Genomic DNA, 20008 nt, shown 5'->3' on the forward strand with positions numbered 1-20008 from the left:
CTCTCTCTCTCTCTCTCTCTCTCTCTCTCTCTCTCTCTCTCTCTTTTCTCTCTAGCTCCTGACTCTCTCGAATCCTCGTTAATTACTGCCGCAGCCAAGCACAATCATCGCATATTCGTTTTCACTAAGAGCCATAGTATGGGAATCAATCGTTCGAGAGGTCCTCCATCTTCGTGAAGACGAATTCGATACTAGCTACTATCGATAAGCGTTTCGAGGGATAAAAGACGAATCTTGGTATCGTATTTTCGTTGAATCAATTAAAAATTAACAGCCGTATACGTACCCCGATTTTTATTTGTTCGTTCAATATTTATATTTTATTTATTAGTAATATTTTTTTCTTCGTTTTTGTTTTTCTTATCCTCTCGTCGGATATCTCCCTATTGTATTTCACATAATAATAATAACAATAATAATAATAATAACAACAGCAACAAGCTTATTCTCGCGTTCGAAATCTTTCTCACACGTGTAACCTTTGTCCAGATAACCCCATCTAAATAGGAATTTCTGTGGGATTCAGGTAAACGAGAGGCCACGACCAACGTGGTTGGCCACGGCGAGCTCTCATTGAACATTCAAATGTGCCGAGTGGTTGTGCATCGCCATACTACGGCCGTTCTTGCGGCTCTTACCCCCGCTTTCATTCGAAATCAACCGAAACGAGAATTCTTGGTTGAGCGTGCTCGTTTTCTCGGAAAATGAGAGACGCGAGAGAAAACGCGAGGAAAAATAAAAAGTCTATGCCCTTTGTAACATCGACTTATCGTAGATTACATTGCGTTAGAGTAGGTAAAAATAAAGAGAAAAGGGAAGGAAGGAAGGAAGGAAGGAAGGAAGGAAGGATAAAAAGGTACGCGAGAACGTGCGATTTTCTCTCGAAATTTTCTCTCGCGCGAATAAATTTCCTCACTTTCTCTCGATCTCTCTATCTCTATTTGTCTTAGTCCCACGTCGCTAAAACATAAACTTTGCAGGAATTCGTCCAATATCCGTGCAGATGTTAGCCAGTAAATCTTTTGGAATTGTCGAATTAGGAGAGCAAAGGCGTACTTGGATTCCCTATCCTTTTTCTTCTTGTCGCATCACATGCACTGTTTCCGTACGAATGCAATTTACTCGAGAATACCAATCTCTACTATTCTCGTTTTCTTTTTTTTCTTTTGACTTTTGTTATTTCTTCTTTTTTTTTTATATTTCTTTTCAACGATATATACATATATGGATCTAACTAAGGTGCTTTATAAAGTATATCAAGTTAATTTATTGATACAATAAATTCATTCTGTCGAGTTTCGAATGCCCTTAAAACGTTTAATCATTTTATTAATTATACGAGATTAAAAAGCACGCGAAGAACTCGCGAGTAATGCTTCGTGATAGGTATTTCTTTTCAGAGAGGCAGATAAGGGAAACCCATAGCTCGTTAGTTATATCCAAAAAGTATTTGAGCACGTAATGCGTTTAGTTTTTTCTGTCTTTCTCTATCTCTCGTCCTCATTCTCGTTCTCGTCATCCTTCTCTTTCACGAGAACGCACGATCCAGCAACATGTCACTCTAGAGCGTGACAAACGTGGCAAACTTTTACATATGGTGCCATAAAGTCTCGTGCCGAATAAGTTCTACATCTAAATGTCCAACGAATTTATAGAGGTGAAATGTGTTGGAGTTGCGTAGACACGCTTCGTCGCATCAGGCGGTTTACAAAACCGTAGATAACGCGTTTTAGGATTAGCATAACTCATTGTTACTACGAGAACTGCAAAGTCTTTTACAATTTATAACTGTACCGTGCCATAAATGATAGCTAGGTGCAATTAAGTAGTCAGGACTAATGACTTTGTCGTCTTTAATCGCGAGCTTCTAAACGTCTCAAAAAAATTTATACGCGCGTGCATCCATCGTCGGATTTACGTGCTTTCTCGAATTAATTGTTATTTTTCTTCTCTTCCTTATTTCTTTTATATATATATATATATTTTTTTTTTCTACGTGGAATTCTGTGACAAATGAATTTCTGACTAAATAAATATCTAACGGGGAAAAGAAAAGAGAAGTGAGAAGGAACCTTCAACGAGTAAATCAACCTGTTCGCACGAATCTCTCTTGGAGAAATCCGATTTCTCGTATGTAAGGGTATTCAACCCTCGAAACCCGTTGACCTTTCACCGGACCTCGGAGACCCTTTCAGGAAGAGAGAAGCGCATCACGGGACATCTACGTGATCCCTCGGAAATTCTCTCCTCTTCCGTGTATTCTCCCTGTAGATCGGGTTGGTAAGCGCTTTAATAATCGACCGACCGAAGAGAAAATCTTTGAAAGCCCTTCGTCACGTAGTATGCCTTCGAAAATCCTCCGGTGATTCGATCCTAACGAAGTTATCATCGTCTATCGTTATATCACGGTTAAATCGTCACCTCATTATAGGATCTATTTGAAGGACAGCTTGATCGGTTATCTTTCGAATATTAATTACAGAGAGAGAAATGCACTGTACGATATTAGAAATAGGAGGGAAAGTTAGCCAGAGGCTGGCACGTATAATGATTAATATTAACGTTACGGCATAGCTCATGCAACGTGTTTTGGCTGACTCAGCAAACGGCGTAGGACCTCCGTGACGGGTTCGTCCCTTGCGGCGCCATTGAATCGATCGCGACGTAAAACACGCGAAAAACTGTCTGACGCGTAGCTTCCTCTTCCTCCTATTCCAATCCTCCTCCGACGCCCTTCTGTGCCGACAACCCTTCTTCCACTGGAGACTCGAGCATCCACCTCTGCTCATGACTCTAGCATGCAGTCGGGTTTTACGCGATTGGCCAAACGAGCTTGGGTTGGTAGGAGGTTGTCGAGCTTACGAGGGTGAAATGTGCACCGATGGCATTATATGAAGGGGTGTACAACCGACGTCACTCTTTCTCTCTCTCTCTCTTACGCTTCTTTTTTGCATGAATTTCTTCATTTACTTTTCTACTTCGTCTTTTTCTCTTTCTCTCTCTCTCTCTCTCTCTCTCTCTCTCTCTCTCTCTCTCTCTCTCTCTGTTTTTCTCTTCTTTTCTTGGAGAGGAAAAAAGAGGGCGATAAAGTCACGCCATAAGTCGGAAGGAGACCTTCGTCGAAGTATATAGGGACTCCGTCGAGGCTCGTAAAGACAAAAATCGAGCTTTTTATCGGCCGGATAAATTTATCGTCATAACCACCGTGGTAAGAAGTTACACATACGTATCATTTCGAGGGTTCGCGGAAACGTCGTAAAGGTCCTAGTACGTTAAAGAACACAAAGGTGACTTTCCTTGATGACCATTTTATAACGTCCAGCTACTGTCCAATGTTACAGGACTTACGTGTGTATCGGTCTATATCGCTACCAAGTGAATTATCGCTTGGCACGAAGTCTATAATCGTTTGACTCACGTAAACGAGCTGGTGCTCGAGAGGCGGCGCTTTAAAAATTCGACTTTCGCTTTTTATCTGATCGGGAACGCGAAAAGGGGAACCACGAAAGTTAAGGTCGATGGAGACGGTTGCGGTTGAGAAATATAGCTTTGAAGAAAGTTTACCTGCGTCTCCCTATATCTTGGCCAAATGAATAGATAAGAAAAATAAAAACTGGGAAAAAGAAATCTTTTCTCTTTGTTAAACTTTATGGATCTGATTTGATCGGATCAAAGAAAAGTAAAAAAGTTATGTTGATATTATAGAAATACATCGAAGTATTTGCTTCGAAATTCGTGTATGTGTGTGTGTCTATATATATATATATATATATATATATATATATATATACACAACGATTAATTACTTTTATCGATGCATACTAACGAACGTCGTATTGGCTTCATCGTTCTTTACTTTTACTCTTTCAATAGCAAATAGCTTTTTAATTGGCCATTCTTTATACCTATATAATCGATCAGTTCATTCGTTAAATAAAGAATCGTTAGAGTGAAATTTGCTTAAAACAAGTTAGAGAACTACTCAACGAGAACGACCAGTCTCACTAACGCGATCTACAATTTAAACTCGGCTTAACTCCGAAATTTTAACTTTTGTGCGGCGAAAATTAAGCAGTCAAGTTAACTCGAAATTTAAAATCAACGAGCTAAAACAGAACTACGGATGACCTTACGCAGGAAAACCGTGCCACGACGTTTCGACGTTGCAACCTAAAAAGTCCAATATGTTTCGCGAGTTAACGCAGTCGTATTGTGCTATCTGAAACGAATCGTAATTAAATTAATTAGATTATTTCAATCAGTGCGATTAATTAACGACAAAAAAGAAATAATCCAAAGTCCATTTAAGTTTCTTTTCCAATTGCAAATTACGTATAAGAGAACTCCCGTGCTCTTTATATCTGCACAAAATACTCGGAAAGTGATTCCATTACATCGATAAATGAAGGAAATGGTTAAAAAGAAGATATTTTTCTCTTTGAAACGATTTTTGTTTCACTTCTGTACGACCTCCCGTTCCAAAGATATAATCCCTTGAAGTTCGTCATTCATAATAGCAATAAACAGCTGACGCGAGTACGCGTCGTAGTAAATATAAAAAACTGTTTACGTCAGCCAGACGTCTCGCGTAAATTCCTGAAATTTATCTGTGTCAGTGTGTCAATGACCTTCCTCAAAGAAATTATCTAGGTCAGTGTGCCTTCTAAACTCGAATGGAAATTTCTGCAAAACTAAAAATCGTAACGATTTCGAACGAAGACCATTTCGAAGAGTATTTTTTTTATTTATCTTCTCGCACCTATTGTTAATAACAATTTGTTGTTAATAACTATTGTTATAAACAATTTCCAAAAATAATTTTTAAGAACTGATATCCCATGACACGTTCACGTACGTTTGCATGTAATTAACAATTTGTTATAAACAAATTTGTTATAAACAATTTGTTATAAACAAATTTGTTATAAACAATTTGTTATAAACATTTTCCTGCTTCTCGTCCAAAAAAAAAAAAAAAAAAGAAAGATTCTTAATAATCGATATAAACTTAAAGCGCGTAATTAACAATTTTTTATAAATTAACAAATTATGTTATAAACGAACAGTCGTAAACGATTAAAGAAAAAAAAATATTTTTTTTTTACAGAATACCGTCATTATAAACTACATTCTATGGACGTTCATAGGCGATTCGTCGGATTGAACGATTCGTCGTGTTTAGAAATTCGCGGATAAACAATTTCTTGGAAAACAAATTACGCAAGTTACGCGGTAATGCGTTGTGTGAAAATTACGCTCGGAGTGAATCGCTTAGTAGTAACGAAAACGACGAATAGTAGCGACGAGGACGACGAATAGGATCGAGATAAGGTGGAGGTCATAGACGAGGTTAGAAGTGAAGAAAGAGGGTCCGATGGAAACGTTAATGCCGTGAGACGTTCCGAGTCACGTGACCGGTTCATCCATAGGCGCGATAATACAGGGAGTAGTGGCCATTACCCCTTTTCCGTGTCTCCGACCTCTTCTCGAGGAGCTTCTAATTCTTACACGAGTACGTACACACATAGGCACGAATTTCAAGGGGTTCATGGCGTGACGAGATAGGAGAAACTCTTTACTAAGAGAACGGACAGGCGTTATGGGATAAGATAAGCGACTCGTCTCGTCCTTTTCTCTCTTTCTCTCTCTCTCTCTCTCTCTCTCTCACCTTCTTTTATTGGAATATACGATCTTGTCCGATTAATCGGACGTAAAAAAAGCGAAAGATACGAGAGCAACCAATCGTCTATTGCCTTACTTAAGAATAAAAGATATCGAGCGAAGGGTAGTAGTATCGCCTTCTATTTTACGTCCCGAATGGCGCGGGACACAAATATTTGGGACACTTGATCCCAAAAGCCGGGAGAATCGTATCTCTTTTCTTTACTCGCGATAAGCTAAGAAGGTCTCGAGTCTTTCCCTCGTGCTGGTATCGAGAAAAATAGTAGAAAAAGTTCTTTGGTTGGTTGGACCCGAACCTATCGTTCGTGTCCAACCCCGAGTGAGCTCGTCGCTTGGAAAAGTTACTTTTATATCTTCATGCTCGTCAACTCGATCGGCAGCTCCTCGTCGTCGTCGTCGTCGTCGTCGTCGTCGTCGTTGTCGTTATCGTTGTCGTTGTCGTTGTCGTATCCAAGGGACATGATGCGTTATTAATGTCGAAGCCGTTACCGACCTCGATATGCGACAGAACGAAAGGTCTTCTTTTATCGGACAACGAAATGTCCGCGGTTTAATTTGAGACGGACAAAGCCGACGTATACGGAGATAGAATAATGGAGTTTTCTGAAGGAGGAGCAACCGACCGCGGAATGAATTGTTATATCGCAAGGATTTAATAGCTTTCCGTGATACGTGCTGTCATGCTGGCAAGTCTGGCAACGGTAGAAATGGATAGGTAGGGATGCTCTCATGTTTCGTTAATGCGGCTTTAAATTGATTGACGTTGGTCGTCCGAACGTCCGTTCGTCTATAACAAGTTTTTTAAGTTTTGCATGATAGTGTAAACCCACCCATTGAAAGCTCTTTCGCTCGTTTGACGCGGACAAAACCGAACGTTCCGCGGATACACTCAGCTCGATTGATATTTCGAGATCGTAATAGAGAGAAGTAGAGAGAGGGGGGAGGGGAGGGATAGAAAGGAGAGAGAGAGAGAGAGAGAGAGAGAGAGAGAGAGAGAGAGTACTCATCGATAACGTGATTTCTCGAAAATCTCCTCGCTATAAAAATATAATCCGCTTGATCCTCGAAGTCGATTTCAAGCTGTTTAAAAAAGCTAAATTGAAAATAGAATTTGCGAAGGGAACGTTGTACAAAATAACCGGCTAGAAATCAATGGATTTTAGCTCGAACCGATATATAAATAATATTATATTTTTTCTTTCTTTCTTTCCTTTTTTTCTCTTTTTTATTTATTTATTTATTTATTTTTTTTTTTTGTTATTCTTTACTCGTCGAGCAATCAAATTGACAACGCGTAATTGGCACTTTGAAATGGCACGGAAATATTATTCAGTTTTAAATCCGTAATAAAACTGCGAGTTACGGTTATAACTTTTTATTGATACATATAAAGATATAATCACTTTTCGAAGAAAGTACCGAGTCTAACATTGTTAATAATACACCATAGATCGTTCTCATTGTTTTGCCGGAACACGAAGCATATACAAAGCTCGAGGGGGCAACAATTATATTTTGGTTTTATTTCTACAGCTGCCAGGACACGCACGGCCAGGCGATAAGCATCGGCGTAGCCGATGCACGCAACAACGATTAATTTTATCCTCTGCTCTCTCTTTCTCTTTCTTTTTTTTTTTTCTTTTTTTCTCTTTTTTTGTTTCTGTTTTTTTTTTCGACTCTCGACGTGCTCTACGGTTCGTCCTCCGCTCGATTTACTCTTTAAAACACGATCAATAAGTCGCAAATCGAGCGTCCCTTTGACGATTGACGGCACCGCTTGAAATGCAGCAAGGCATATTTCGCGCAACAATTTTTCCCCCATCGACAACGTTATCAAGATAACGCGAAGACCGATCGATTTCTATGGGGATTTCACAAAGCTTGTTTTTTGATTAACTTTCTCATTGTATGATACGATACGCTCGTAGACACATTTTTCATTATTTCGAAAGTTCTCTTCGAAGATTAATTAACGATTCTAATTTCATTATAGTATCATAGAAATGTAAAAGCAAAGAGTGAGAGAAAGAGAGAAAGAGAAAGAGAAAGAGAGAGAGAGAGAGAGAGAGAGAGAGAGAGAGAGAGAGAGAGAGAGATTAAATTTGATAGAAGAAGAATGAGTAATTTTCGACTAAATTTACTTCGAAAGTGTAAACAGCTGAGAAAAGCTACCATTAGGTTTCATCCCTTTTGGATTTCAAAGGACTCAGAATTCCGGGTACAAACGAATTTCTCATTCTCCAGCATTTCTTTCAAAGACTCTTTAACCAAGACGATCATAAGACGAACATTCTGTAATTAACGTACTAGTCGAGCAAAGGATGAGTCGGTAAATCGAATACTTCCATCTTTCTCTGTTCTCTCCCCTCCCTCTCTCTCTCTCTCTCTCTCTCTCTCTCTCTGTCTCTCTCTCGCTGTACTCCCATTTTCTTCGCCGACGAGCGGATTTAATAAAGACTCGACGAGAGTAGAGTCGCGCCGACTACAGCGTCAATTAGTCCCATGCATCCGTGAACAATGAATAAATCAGTGCGCCACCGTTTCCAAAAAGGGAATCGCGTTTCGAAAGGAGGAGTTCGTCTGAATAGGATAAGACTAGGACAAAAGGTGTCGAGCACTCCTACGTGTATTACGACATTTCACTGAATTACGCGTGAAATTTCCTTTCTCTTGTAGGAAGGTAGAGATAGATGAGAGTGAGAAAGGCAAAGAGTGGGGAGAGGGGTGCTAGGAGGAGAGGGAGAAATGGTAGACGAGCGCAAGAAAAGTCGTTCTATCTAGACAAAAGGTAAAACGAGAGTAACACGCGATTCGTGAGAATTGTAAGACACGAGTGAAAAGTAAAGGACGAAGGGGTTGGTGAGGATGGTTGGTAGGAGTGAAAGTGGGAGAGAAGCAGGACGAAAATGGCGACGATTGTGGCTACCCGTTTGAAACTAAAGAATCGGTATTATACGCGTTCTAATAAATTAAGAAAAAAAAGGAGTAAATGAGAGAGAGAGAGAGAGAGAGAGAGAGAGAGAGAGAGAGAGAGAAAAGAAGAAGAAGAAGAAGAAGAAGTAAAAGATTCGTAAGAGGATGTTCTCTAGAAAGAAATATTTTTTTTCTTTTATTTTGTTTTATTTTGGTTTGTTTTCTTTTCTTTTCTCTTCCTAGTATTTCATGAGGACCATTAACGTGGCAAGTTACGTGATCCGAGGGTAAAAATCGACGTTTACGATACACCTTCGACCGGTGGATTTTGAACGTTGTTCAAACGAGAGATAAATTCGGACTATAAATTTCATCCTCTCTCTCTCTCTCTCTTTCTCTCTCTCTCTCTCTCTTCTTCTCTCCTTTCCTCTCCTCGGTAGACCTTTTATTCGTTCGAAAAATTTGTCGGTCGCTTTGCAAAAACAACCTGTCGCGTCGCGTTATTCTGTTCTGTGTTATGCTCGACGATTCCAATATACCAATATATATATATATATATATATATATATATATATATATATATATATATGCGTCTGTGTGTGTATGTATATGTGTATATGTGTACATATACCTATGTAAAAGAACGTTGTTTCTCGTTTTTCACGAGCTATCATCGTGACATTTACCATGATTGGGACCCACGATAAAATTGTTAAAAAAGAGAAAAATTTCGCCCTTTGAATCGTTCTTCCCTTCCTAACACTTTCGTTACGTTTGGAAATCAAAAGATCCGCGTATACATTTTCAAATATATGTATTTACATATTTGCTATTGAACGTATTCACCGATAATGTCATATGTATCTACGTATCTACATACGTACGCACATATGCAAACGTAAAGTTAATATCTCCCATAGGTCATGCATCGGATGTTAATAATGCTTTGCATCACCCACATTCGAAATGTACTCGTTAAAATTATCATCACTTTGCGAAATTTCATATAAATAAATTCCGTTTGGTTGCTCCGCCGAAACGAAGTAAATCGTTTCTTTTTTTTTATCTTTTTTTTCTTTTTTTTTTTTTTTTTACATGTTTTTCTTTTTTTACAATTTTATTTTCTACCTCATAGCTATCTCATTTCGAAGGGTGGACAAAAAATCGAAAAGGCGTAGAAAAGAGAGAACGACGAGCGAGGCAAAACGATCCGTCACTCTTGTCAAACGTCGTCTGGATGATCCATCGAAACGGTTTTCCAATATTTACGAGATATCACTCGAACGTTTTCCCTGTGCACTGTGGACCTCCCGTTAATTTTTCTATTTATCGTGCAAAGGTTCTTATTCAAGGTCCTCTCTGCTTAAGTATTTCTAATAAATTTAAATTTCAGTTTCAGTTTGACGAACGAGTACATGGTACTGTTATTATAGTTACTTTCTTTAGAAAGAAAAAGAAACAAGAAATCGTATAAATTAAAGATACCTTACCGCTCTCTATGCACGAACTTTTAACGATTGCAGTGTTTTAGCCACGAATTTATGCTGTCCTTAGATAAGTTAAAATTAAAACGAGCTCTCTCTCTCTCTCTCTCTCTCTCTCTGTCTCTCTCGCTCGCTCGCTCTTTCTTTCTCTTTCTACTTCGTCCACGTAACTTTCGACTTTTGCTCCTCTCTCTTCTCTCTTTCCCTCTCTCTCTCTCTCTCTCTCTCTCTCTCTATCTTCCCCTATTTCGCTGACTATCTAGCCATCTCTTTTTCTCCGCTACATTGCCGTGCTTTACGAGGCACTACTCCGCTGATCCTGCTTAATGTATGCTCTTTCGTGGTGCTTACGTTAACTCAACCAATTTTAATACTTTTCGGAAACACGTCGAACAAGTAAAATCCTCTTAATATTTTTCATAATGAATTACGAATTACCAATTTCCAATGATTAGCATTGTCATTAAATTTAGATTTCTTATGCACCGGCATAAGTAGATCGGATATAACGTTCATTATTATCGAATCGACTTATCTTTTCAAACAATAACATAGATCATAACTTTAACAAGAATTTCCTTATCCGTTCGATAGTCCATTTTCCTTATGTAAATTTATTTTAAAAGTTTCTTCGTATGATCGTTACCTCTCGGAAACTCAAACATACACGTACTAATATATATATATATATATATATATATATATATATATATATATAGACAGTACACACTCATAATCGGTTCCTTAGACAAGCAGAATCGCTTCGATTCGCGATTCGAGATCGCCCTTCGAAGTTGACCGTCCTCCAACTCGATCGGCCAACTTCGAATGACTATTCAAAGTCTAACCGGCGACGTGTAATTAATTCAACGATTTGAAAGGAGGTGGAATCTGGCAGGACTCGATCGAGAATTTCTCTCTCTCTCTCTCTCTCTCTCTCTCTCTGTCTCTCTTTCTATCTATCTATATATTTCTATCTCTATCTCTATATTTCTGTCTTTCTGTATGTGTCTCTTCGAAAGGTAGACCAAAAGGGTCGTTCTCGGGACTATCTCGAGCGATCGAAGATTAGAGATCAGTTATACGAAAGTGGTCAGTAGAGAATGTACGAATCGACGATCGGTGGTGTGGCTGTTCGGTCTAATCCGGAAGTGCCGTTATTGTTCCTTGGGTATAACAGATGCGGTCATTGCGGTGAGGAACGAGGAATATCGATGATTAGAGAAGCAAGGCCAGCCTGCGGTCGAGGCCACACCTTCCTCCTACTCTCTATTGCTTCGAGAATTAATTTATCGCAATGCTTAGTTAATGCAAGGACGTTAGGCAGCTTGTAACAGACACGAAATTGAGGATTTCGTATCGGTGATTAACGATTAAACGGTTTTATCAATGTCTTTAACTAATCAAGATAATCTCTCTTTGGGATTTAAAGAAGAAAATGGATGATTTCGAACAAATCGATAATGAAATAATTAACCGGACCTTCGTTGTACGATAAACGATCAAAAATATTCAAAATATAAGAAACTTTTTTTCTTATTTAATGAACAGAATTAAACGAAATGAAACATTTAACGAAAAGGAACTCGGGGAATTTACATGGAGAAAAATGTGAAATCGAGCCTCTCGAATAATTTATGCAACATAGGATGAAAAAGCGTGACAATGGTTTCGTGTGTTCACACACACAACACATATCGCACACAAACGTACACGTACTTATTCTCGAACGGTTCTTTATTCCGAGCGTCCTTTGAAAAAGGTACATTTCGTCGTTCTCTGCTTTAAAGAGAAGAAAGAAGAAGAAAAAAGAAAGAAAAAAGAAAGGCATCGCTGAAAATTGAATTCGTGTATCGACTTATTCGATAGCCGAAGATTCCTTCGTCGAGGGAAATAACAAAGTAACGCTAGATTCGATAGTTGTGCGTTTCAACTTTAATGAAAAAGATAGAGTAGAAAAAGCTGCCATGGCGTTTAGATTATCTTTTTGTTCCTTAAATAAAAGACAATTTCTAGTTTAGAAACTGTCTTTTCTCTCTCTCTCTCTCTCTCTCTCTCTCTCTTTCTATCGTAGGATAGATAAAACGTACGAAAGAGACAATACATTTATTTTCTATAACAATACATAATCAACATAAGGAATGCTTAACACGAAACGATAGTATAGGTGTATCTCATAGCAGAATCTTTAGCATCCCTGTATTTACAAATTTACATCCTTTTCTTCCTTTCAGCACAAATATTTTCATTATAATAGGTATTCGTATTGTATTACGAGAGAAATACCACGGAACTTAATTAAAGAAGCCCTTTTAGTTTGTCTGGACACATCTTATACACGGTAGAATAGAGTTTTATTTAGCTGTCATAAGAAAGAAAAATATTGTTCTCTCTCGTATATCTTAATGAGAAACGTTCTCCATTATTACCTGTATTATTGGATCGTCTTATTCCACTAACTAATTTCGCACAATCTGTTTTTTTCTTCTTTTTCTTTGTTTCTTTTCTTTTTAATTTCCTTTTCTTCATCTTTCCAACGTGTTTTACGGGAGTAAAGATTTTCGAAATGACCGGCATACAAATCGTGCGATTAGAATAATCCGATGGATGGATGGAAGAAAAAGAGAAAGAGAGAGAGAGAGAAAGGGAGAGAAAGGTGGAGGGGAGAAGAAAAAGGAAGGATAGAATCGTAGGAGGTAATATAGCCAGTGTGGAACGATTCGTCGTAATTCGTATGATTTGCATTGATTGCGAGTAGAATCATTGGAAGAAAGAATTGCTAAGATTTGTTTGAGAATGCTAATTTTGTACACATATAGGTATATGTATATATGTAAGATACATATATCGAAGTAAGTAGATATTATCAATGAGATATTATACGTACACTAGTACGCAATATATTATTATTAAAGTTCTTTCGAAGGATCGATAAAACGCATCCGGTTGAGAAGAAAGTATCTAAGTACGAGGAATGTCAAGAAGAGAGAAGGAGATGGAAGAACATGAAGATGTTCACAAAAGACATTCACAATAGATCTCGCGAGGCATTGTTTGAACATCTAGCACGATCCACTTTCGATCCACTCTCCTTAAGATACTCGTGGTACAACCGTAGTACAATTTTCCAAACCTTTATACCCTTGTCACCGATGTGTTCAAGGCTCGAGACACGAAGGTCGAAAAGAAAGAAAAAGAAAAGAAAAAAAGAAAGCTTCTTGTATGGGGTCGAGTGTTCGAAGGAACCTCTTTTAAAGTCGCCATTGTATCGTCATTGCTTGACCCCGGGTCAAGGATTTTTTCGATTTCGGAATTGAAAGGACCATCGAAAGACGCTTCCATGAGTGGACAATTCAGAATCGATCGAAGAATTCTTAATCTCTTGTTGGTATCGATCGGAAGTAATAAAAGTATTTAATAAAAGATACAATAATAAAATAATTAATAATAAAAGTAAAGAAGTATATAAAAAAATATCCGTATTATCTTACTGAGCGTCTTGTTCGATGTAAAAAGAAAAAGATGAAGATAAAACAAAAGGGAGAAAAAAAATTAATTCGTTTGTAATCTGAATCTCTTTCTTAACTAAGATCGTAAAGCTCGAGAGATAAAAGAGAGAGAAAAACGAGAGAGAGAGAGAGAGAGAGAGAGAGAGAGAGAGAGAGAGAGAGAGAGAGAGAGAGAGAGAGAGAGACAGAGGAGACAGGAATAAAAATGGAACGTCGGTGATAGCTCACGAGGAAATTAAGATTACGAATGGAGTTAGTCTGTTTTTCTTTTTCCTTTTTCTTTTCTTTTCTTTTCTTTTTCCCTTTTTCTTCCTCTCTCTTCTCACCTGGGCATCTTTCTCTTTTTTATGTTACAGTCGCCGCTCTGAAGCTACTTCGTATAAACGTCCCATCGTACACCTTGAGGGGCAAGAACGCGCTTCTGGAGTGCAGGTGAGAGAGTATACTTTCTACTAGCTTACACGTTGAATCGTCAAAGAGAGACGGAGAGGATGGATTCTTAGAAAAAGGGAATAAGAAAGAGAAAGAAAGAGAGAGAAAAGGAAAGAAGAAGAAGAAGAAAGATAGAAGGTGGAAAAAGAATTCCTTTTCTTTATCTCGAAACGTCTCAAGTCTCGTCTCTAGTCGACGCTTCAGGATTCTTATTTTCTCGTGGCATGTACGAGAATCGAGCTCGATTCTCGCACGTGGTTCTCTCTCTCTCTCTCTCTCTCTCTCTCTCTCTCTCTCTCTCTCTCTCTTTATCTGTCTGTTTCTTTTTCTTTCTCGCTGTTTCTTTCCTTCTCTTTCCGTCTACTTCCTTTTCTTCCTTCTTCTCTTCTTCTTCTTCTTCTTCTTCTTCTTCTTCTTCGTCTTCAAGGGAGTGTACAGGATTCGAACGTGATACATCGAGAAACGTGGAAGGGATGTGTTACGTAATTCGACGATAGACGACACGTTTACCGCAAAGAGACTTTCGTATGTTATCGCTAGACAATCCTTTCCGTTTGTCCCTTTGATATACTGTCTCGTTTGACTAAATGCGATCGCAAATCGATCCAGTGTAGTACCTCTTTAAAAATCTATTCAAAGGCAGGGTGTATGTCCCAAACAACAGAGAATCCTTTGAAACGTTTTCCTCTGGAAACTATTTGTGAGTAAATCTCGCTTCCTTTATATCCTTTTCTCTTTAATTTATATCGTTAAACGTCATTTACATTATAATATCTGCGCTTTATGGGATAGATTGTAAGACGCTAGTTTTTTGAGTATTATTAACGTAATTAGAACGAATTATCGGTGTAGAAGTAATTAATTCTCGTTAAATATCGCCTAGAGCGCTCAGCCGTACCTTAGATACCGTATTCATTTATACAAATCGATTTTCTTGAGATTAAGTCTCTCGGTGCTTCAGGGTCTACGCCCGAAGCCGAGATGAAATATAATTAAAATGATCTTCGCTCTTCGGGGCTTATATTTTTACCCTCCTCTTACAAGATTTCCCGTCAAAGGCGTAATAACGATCTCTCGTTGAACAAATTTTTTTTAATTCGTTATGTAACGATTGCTCTGTCGAGAGTAACTTTGAATAATAATATGAGAAACTCGTTGAATCCGGTGCTTTGAGCGTAACTTATTCGCATAAATTATAATATTATAACAGAACGGATTATTCGGTAATTATTAATATTACCAATGACCGATCCTTCTTTCCAACATCAACAATCAAAATTTCAATTACATTAATTTGTACTTTTTCACGGATATAAAAATAATTTCGATCGATCGTTACTATAATTCACAGTCCAACGAGCGATTTCGAAAAGTCTCTTTGATGAATAATTTCGCGATTCGTTTTTATGCGCGAATTCGTCGCATCGTAATCACTAATATACGCGAACAAAGGTAAAATGAGAGAAAGAGAAAGGGAGGAAGAGAGAGAGAGAGAGAGAGAGAGAGAGAGAGAGAGAGAGAGAGAAAGCTGGCCGAAACTCGCGAACTGCTTTATGCGTCTTCCTCTCTTTGTTACGCGTAATATTTCGCGTTGGTCCAGTGCGACGGATATAATGGAGAGTCACGACGAAAGACCGGCCATACGAATCACGGCCGTACGATATTTTTACATTTTTTCGTGGGGGAAAAAAGAGGAAAAAAGAAGGGAAAAAAGAAAAACATACAAAGTGCTATCCTACGGTTAGGAGTAGAGAAAGAGAGACCTACTTCGACTCGGTGAAAAATTAATCATTCTTCAAAAATGAATACCTTCGTTATTATTATTATTATTATTATTCTCTCTCTCTCTTTTATTCTCCGATAATCGAAAAAGCGAGATATAAAAGATGGGTATAGATAGATATATATATATATGTAGAGAGAGAAAAGAAAATAATAAAAAATAAAATAAAGAGAGATCGAACGGGGAATTAAATACGTCGAAATGCAAAAGAGTAAAGTTTGGCATCGTGAATCAATGTAAGAGGGTCTTCGACTTCTCGTCTCATTTATCGCAACCCTCGAGAGGTAGTACGAAGTCTAAGCGAGAAAAGAACTCTCGAGTCCCCGCACTCTATCCTCTTGCTCCACTCGAACTCGATATAGAGAGTCCCAAGACGACGAAGAGAAGGAAGAAGTGAAAGAGGAGGCGAAGGAGGGGATGAAAGAGGAAGAAGAGAAGAAAGAGAAGAGAGAGAGAGAAGAAACGAAGAAAATCCCTTCGACCCTTTTCCTTCTTCCTACTGCGGGATCCCTCGAGAGTATCGCGCGTACTGCGGACTACTTCTTCGCGGTGAGGCTTTGCGCGCTTCGCTTCTAATCTGTCGATCGAAATTCCATCGTTGCCGGAGGTGGTAGAACGAATTGACGGTCGGCGCAAAAAGACGCGAACAGAGAGAGAGAGAGAGAGAGAGAGGGAGAGAATGAGAGAGAAAAGAGAAGAAACAGAATAGACCGTTAGTCAGCAAAATTCGTTTTAGCAAAGCAGTCAGTCATCGAGTATCGGAAAAAGAAAGAACGATAGAAAAGAAAAAGACAAAATTATCGAAGGGACGCGAGGAAAGAACGAAGTATTTTCTTAACCCTTGAATATTCACGATCAAACGAGATATTACGAATACTAACGCATAGACTATACGCTTGTTATATCCACGGGTAACATACGTACGTATAGAAGGCATTCCTCCGAACGGACAGGATGCAACATATACTATACATCTAGGTATACTATATTCAAAGAAACGCAGAGAGATAGGATACGTATATATCTTCACGATAGATATATATCAGACATCAAGAGATATAACATCCAACGAATTTGCTTTTTGCGAATTCAGACGTTGTCTCTGACCGTAGCTAACGGAGTTACTTTTGCTCGTCCCGTCAGCCCCGTCTACGTCGTCAAGCACGTTTCTCTCTCGGTGAATCCCTATCTCGTCTTCGAACTAAATTTAATATCCTTTTCCATGAAAGTACGTCATTTGCAAGTTCTTTTTTTTTTCTTTTTGTTTTCCTTCTTTTCCTCTTTTTTTCTTTCTTTCTTTTTTTTTTTTTTTTCTTATCGAGAAAACATATTTTCATCGAGAACGTCGAAAAAGCTTGCTATACCGACGACTTTTAATTTTATTCCTCATTTTTTTGGGCATCTTCGCCTTCTCTTATAGACAAACCACAGGTCGGTCAAAACCACCCTGATATACCATCATTCTCTCCTTCTCTCTCTCTCTCTCTCTCTCTCTCTCTCTCTCTCTCTCTCTTACCTGCATCGTCTTTCGAAATTAGCCAAGCACCCTTCGTTGAAGAGCCGAACGTTCAACCGAGCAAGAGAGACCGAACCCGCAGGCACGTCTTCGTGTACGTCGACGAGCAACTCTCGAATTAGTGGTCGGTTATCTAGGATTTCTCTTGTAGAGCGTACGGCTCGCGCATAACCATAAGATCTCTCTCTCTCTCTCTCTCTCTCTCTCTCTCTCTCTCTCTCTCTCTCTCTCTCTAATATACACGCACACATGTAATAGTCTTCTAAGAGAAACGAGATGTTTCGAAGCACTCTTACAAGCACGTTCTTCCCTAACACATGCTGCTTTATCAGTAATTGTACTCTCAAAGTTATTCGAAAATCAAAGTCTCCTTGAAAACGAGAAAGGAATTAAGTCCATGAACAAAGAGAGAAAGATTCCTTTCGTATTCGCACTTCAATCGGAACGGGACTTGACGAATCTTTATTAACGAAATACCGATCGTAAATTCTTATCGACTAATAGAATACTTCGCTATCGGGCGTTTATCCAAATATGTGTTGAATGACCGATGCTCATCGTCGTTGTATTAACTTCGGAATTAATTTTGATGTATCCTTTAAACCCTTGCAACATGTAATTATTACATATTTTGATCGTCGTGAGAAGGATTTTTTGTTTCTTTTTTTTTCCTTTCGATTTTCACTTTCTTTTTCTTTTTCTTTTTTTGTAATGAATATTTTATTAAACTTCGTATTTTCAGAAAGCAATAAAAAATTATTTTCGTTCAATGATTCCGTTTAAATCGTTCTCGTCGCATCGAGGACAATTACGTGCTCGTTCGGACAGGCAAAATCCAATTTTTAAAATGAAATCTTGATAACGCGCGCGACAAATCAATTAATATGATCATTAGCGTGTTCTCTCGACGTACGTGGGTTCATTAATAATCTCGAATTTTATGGAACGTTCGAATACAATATGCTGCGACGTTCAAATATGATATGAGTTTATGCATTATAAGCTTTTATTATTGCGCACGGGGAATCTAAAAGAGAATTGATGAATTTATAGACGCGTTGTATAATTAAAAACTAATTCTAATTAATATCAATTTTACAAGTCATTATCTTCGTTTATCGAAATAAAAATATTTTTATTTAGAAATATTTAGACGTAAAGTTTAATCTTCTAACCGTATACAACGGTTGCCGTAGGTAGATACATAAATCTTCTCGATTCTCGTTTCGTGCTCGTTTTAGATTAGAGACGATGTTACAAGGGAGGGAGATTAAAAAAAAAAAAAATAGTGAAAAACGTCGATAGTCATTTCTCGAACCATTGGAGGCTCGACCGTATTCGAAGATTAAATTTATTCCATTCCACGTTGTGTGTACGCCTCTTATATTTTCTACAATATTTTCCAGTCGGTGAGAGTTCGGGAAATACATAAAACGAATCGACGAATCGAGAGGAAACTGCCTTTCCGCTTACACGCTCTCTGGATTCAACCGAGCAAAAGCAAGTGACGTTTGTTCTTATATCATTTAGACTTTGCGGAAGATATTTCGCGCATCGGTGAACGCTCGCAAGCTCGCGCGTATATTTTATACGCCCGCCCTCCCTCCCCCCCTTGCTTTCATACTTCTTTCTTTCGGCTCACGTATCGTAGAAAAGTAAATGTCGAGAGAAACGAAATTTACCAGAAACTTGAGAAATAAAATATAATTCGATTTTTTTCGATGGAACTCATATACATAGAAAGGAGAACTCGTGTCGTGGAGAAACGACGTCTCGTTACGGGGAAATTAAAGTAATCAAAATAAGTGAAAAATCGATCGACCATCTACGCGTATAGCCCTATAGAAATATGTAAATATTTTATTAAAAAGAGAGTCGTTTTCACATGGGTACACTTTCGCGCGAATACTTTCGTCGTTAGGTAGGTAGGTAGGTAGGTAGGTAGGTAGGTAGGTACATAGATAGGTACCTATTCTGGCATTAATGTATTCATCGACAACGGCAACACCGGCAGCCATTACACGAAAGTACATTTGGCTGATTGCGTATCGGCAAAGCGCACAATCATAGATAGCATTTCTATCTTGGTTTTTACGATGGGAAAAGAATCGATATTGGCGATGGTGCTCGATATCGTTGTCGATGGTAGAAAAGAGGAGTGGAGGGAGAAGGTAGAGGGGTCGGTACGATTGGTTGGGAGAAATGGAAGATAGCTAGGGTCCCTAGCGCGTACTTCGTCTAGTTCGAAACGTATCGCGTGCTCAAAATACCAGCATGCTTTTCACGTAACCTCGTAACCGAGATGCTGAAAAGCGCGAATCTCTGGCAAATTGGAGTCCACGCTTTTTCCAAGCTCGCCCAGAGAAATCGCTTGGAAAGTAGAGCACCGTGGCAACGATTTGCCTTCCTTTGCGCTCTTCGATCGAAACTACGTACCTCCTACTACCCCCTCTCTCTCCTTTCTCTTTTTAGTACCCTTTCGTACACCTTCTTTTTTTGCACCTCTTTCCACTCTTCTTCCAGAGCATTTTTTTCTCCCCGTCCTTCTTCTTTATATACGCGCCAATCGAGCGAAAGGCTCGGCTCGTGTGCGCGTAAATGAAACACTTGGCCGTCTCACCCTATTCGTCATCTTAGCCCACTTTCAACCACCCTTTTCACTCGCTTCACACGTACGGTAACAAGTGCC

The 20008-nt window shown here is 38.7% G+C and overlaps 1 protein-coding gene across 3 annotated transcripts in view; it reads left to right on the plus strand.

Moving 5' to 3' along the window:
- The window catches only part of LOC122633003, a 172870-nt gene that overhangs the window by 128844 nt on the left and 24018 nt on the right, over nt 1–20008 (plus strand). For 2 of the 3 annotated variants that reach the window (XM_043820402.1, XM_043820403.1), the window contains one exon: nt 13945–14020. The exons of the other annotated variant lie outside the window; for it this stretch is intronic. In XM_043820402.1, the coding sequence (XP_043676337.1) occupies nt 13945–14020 (76 nt within the window). The remainder of the gene's footprint in view (nt 1–13944; nt 14021–20008) is intronic. 3 annotated transcript variants of the gene reach the window in all.

This window comes from Vespula pensylvanica, chromosome 11 (genome assembly GCF_014466175.1).
Source record: "Vespula pensylvanica isolate Volc-1 chromosome 11, ASM1446617v1, whole genome shotgun sequence".
NCBI classification, from domain to species: domain Eukaryota; kingdom Metazoa; phylum Arthropoda; class Insecta; order Hymenoptera; family Vespidae; genus Vespula; species Vespula pensylvanica.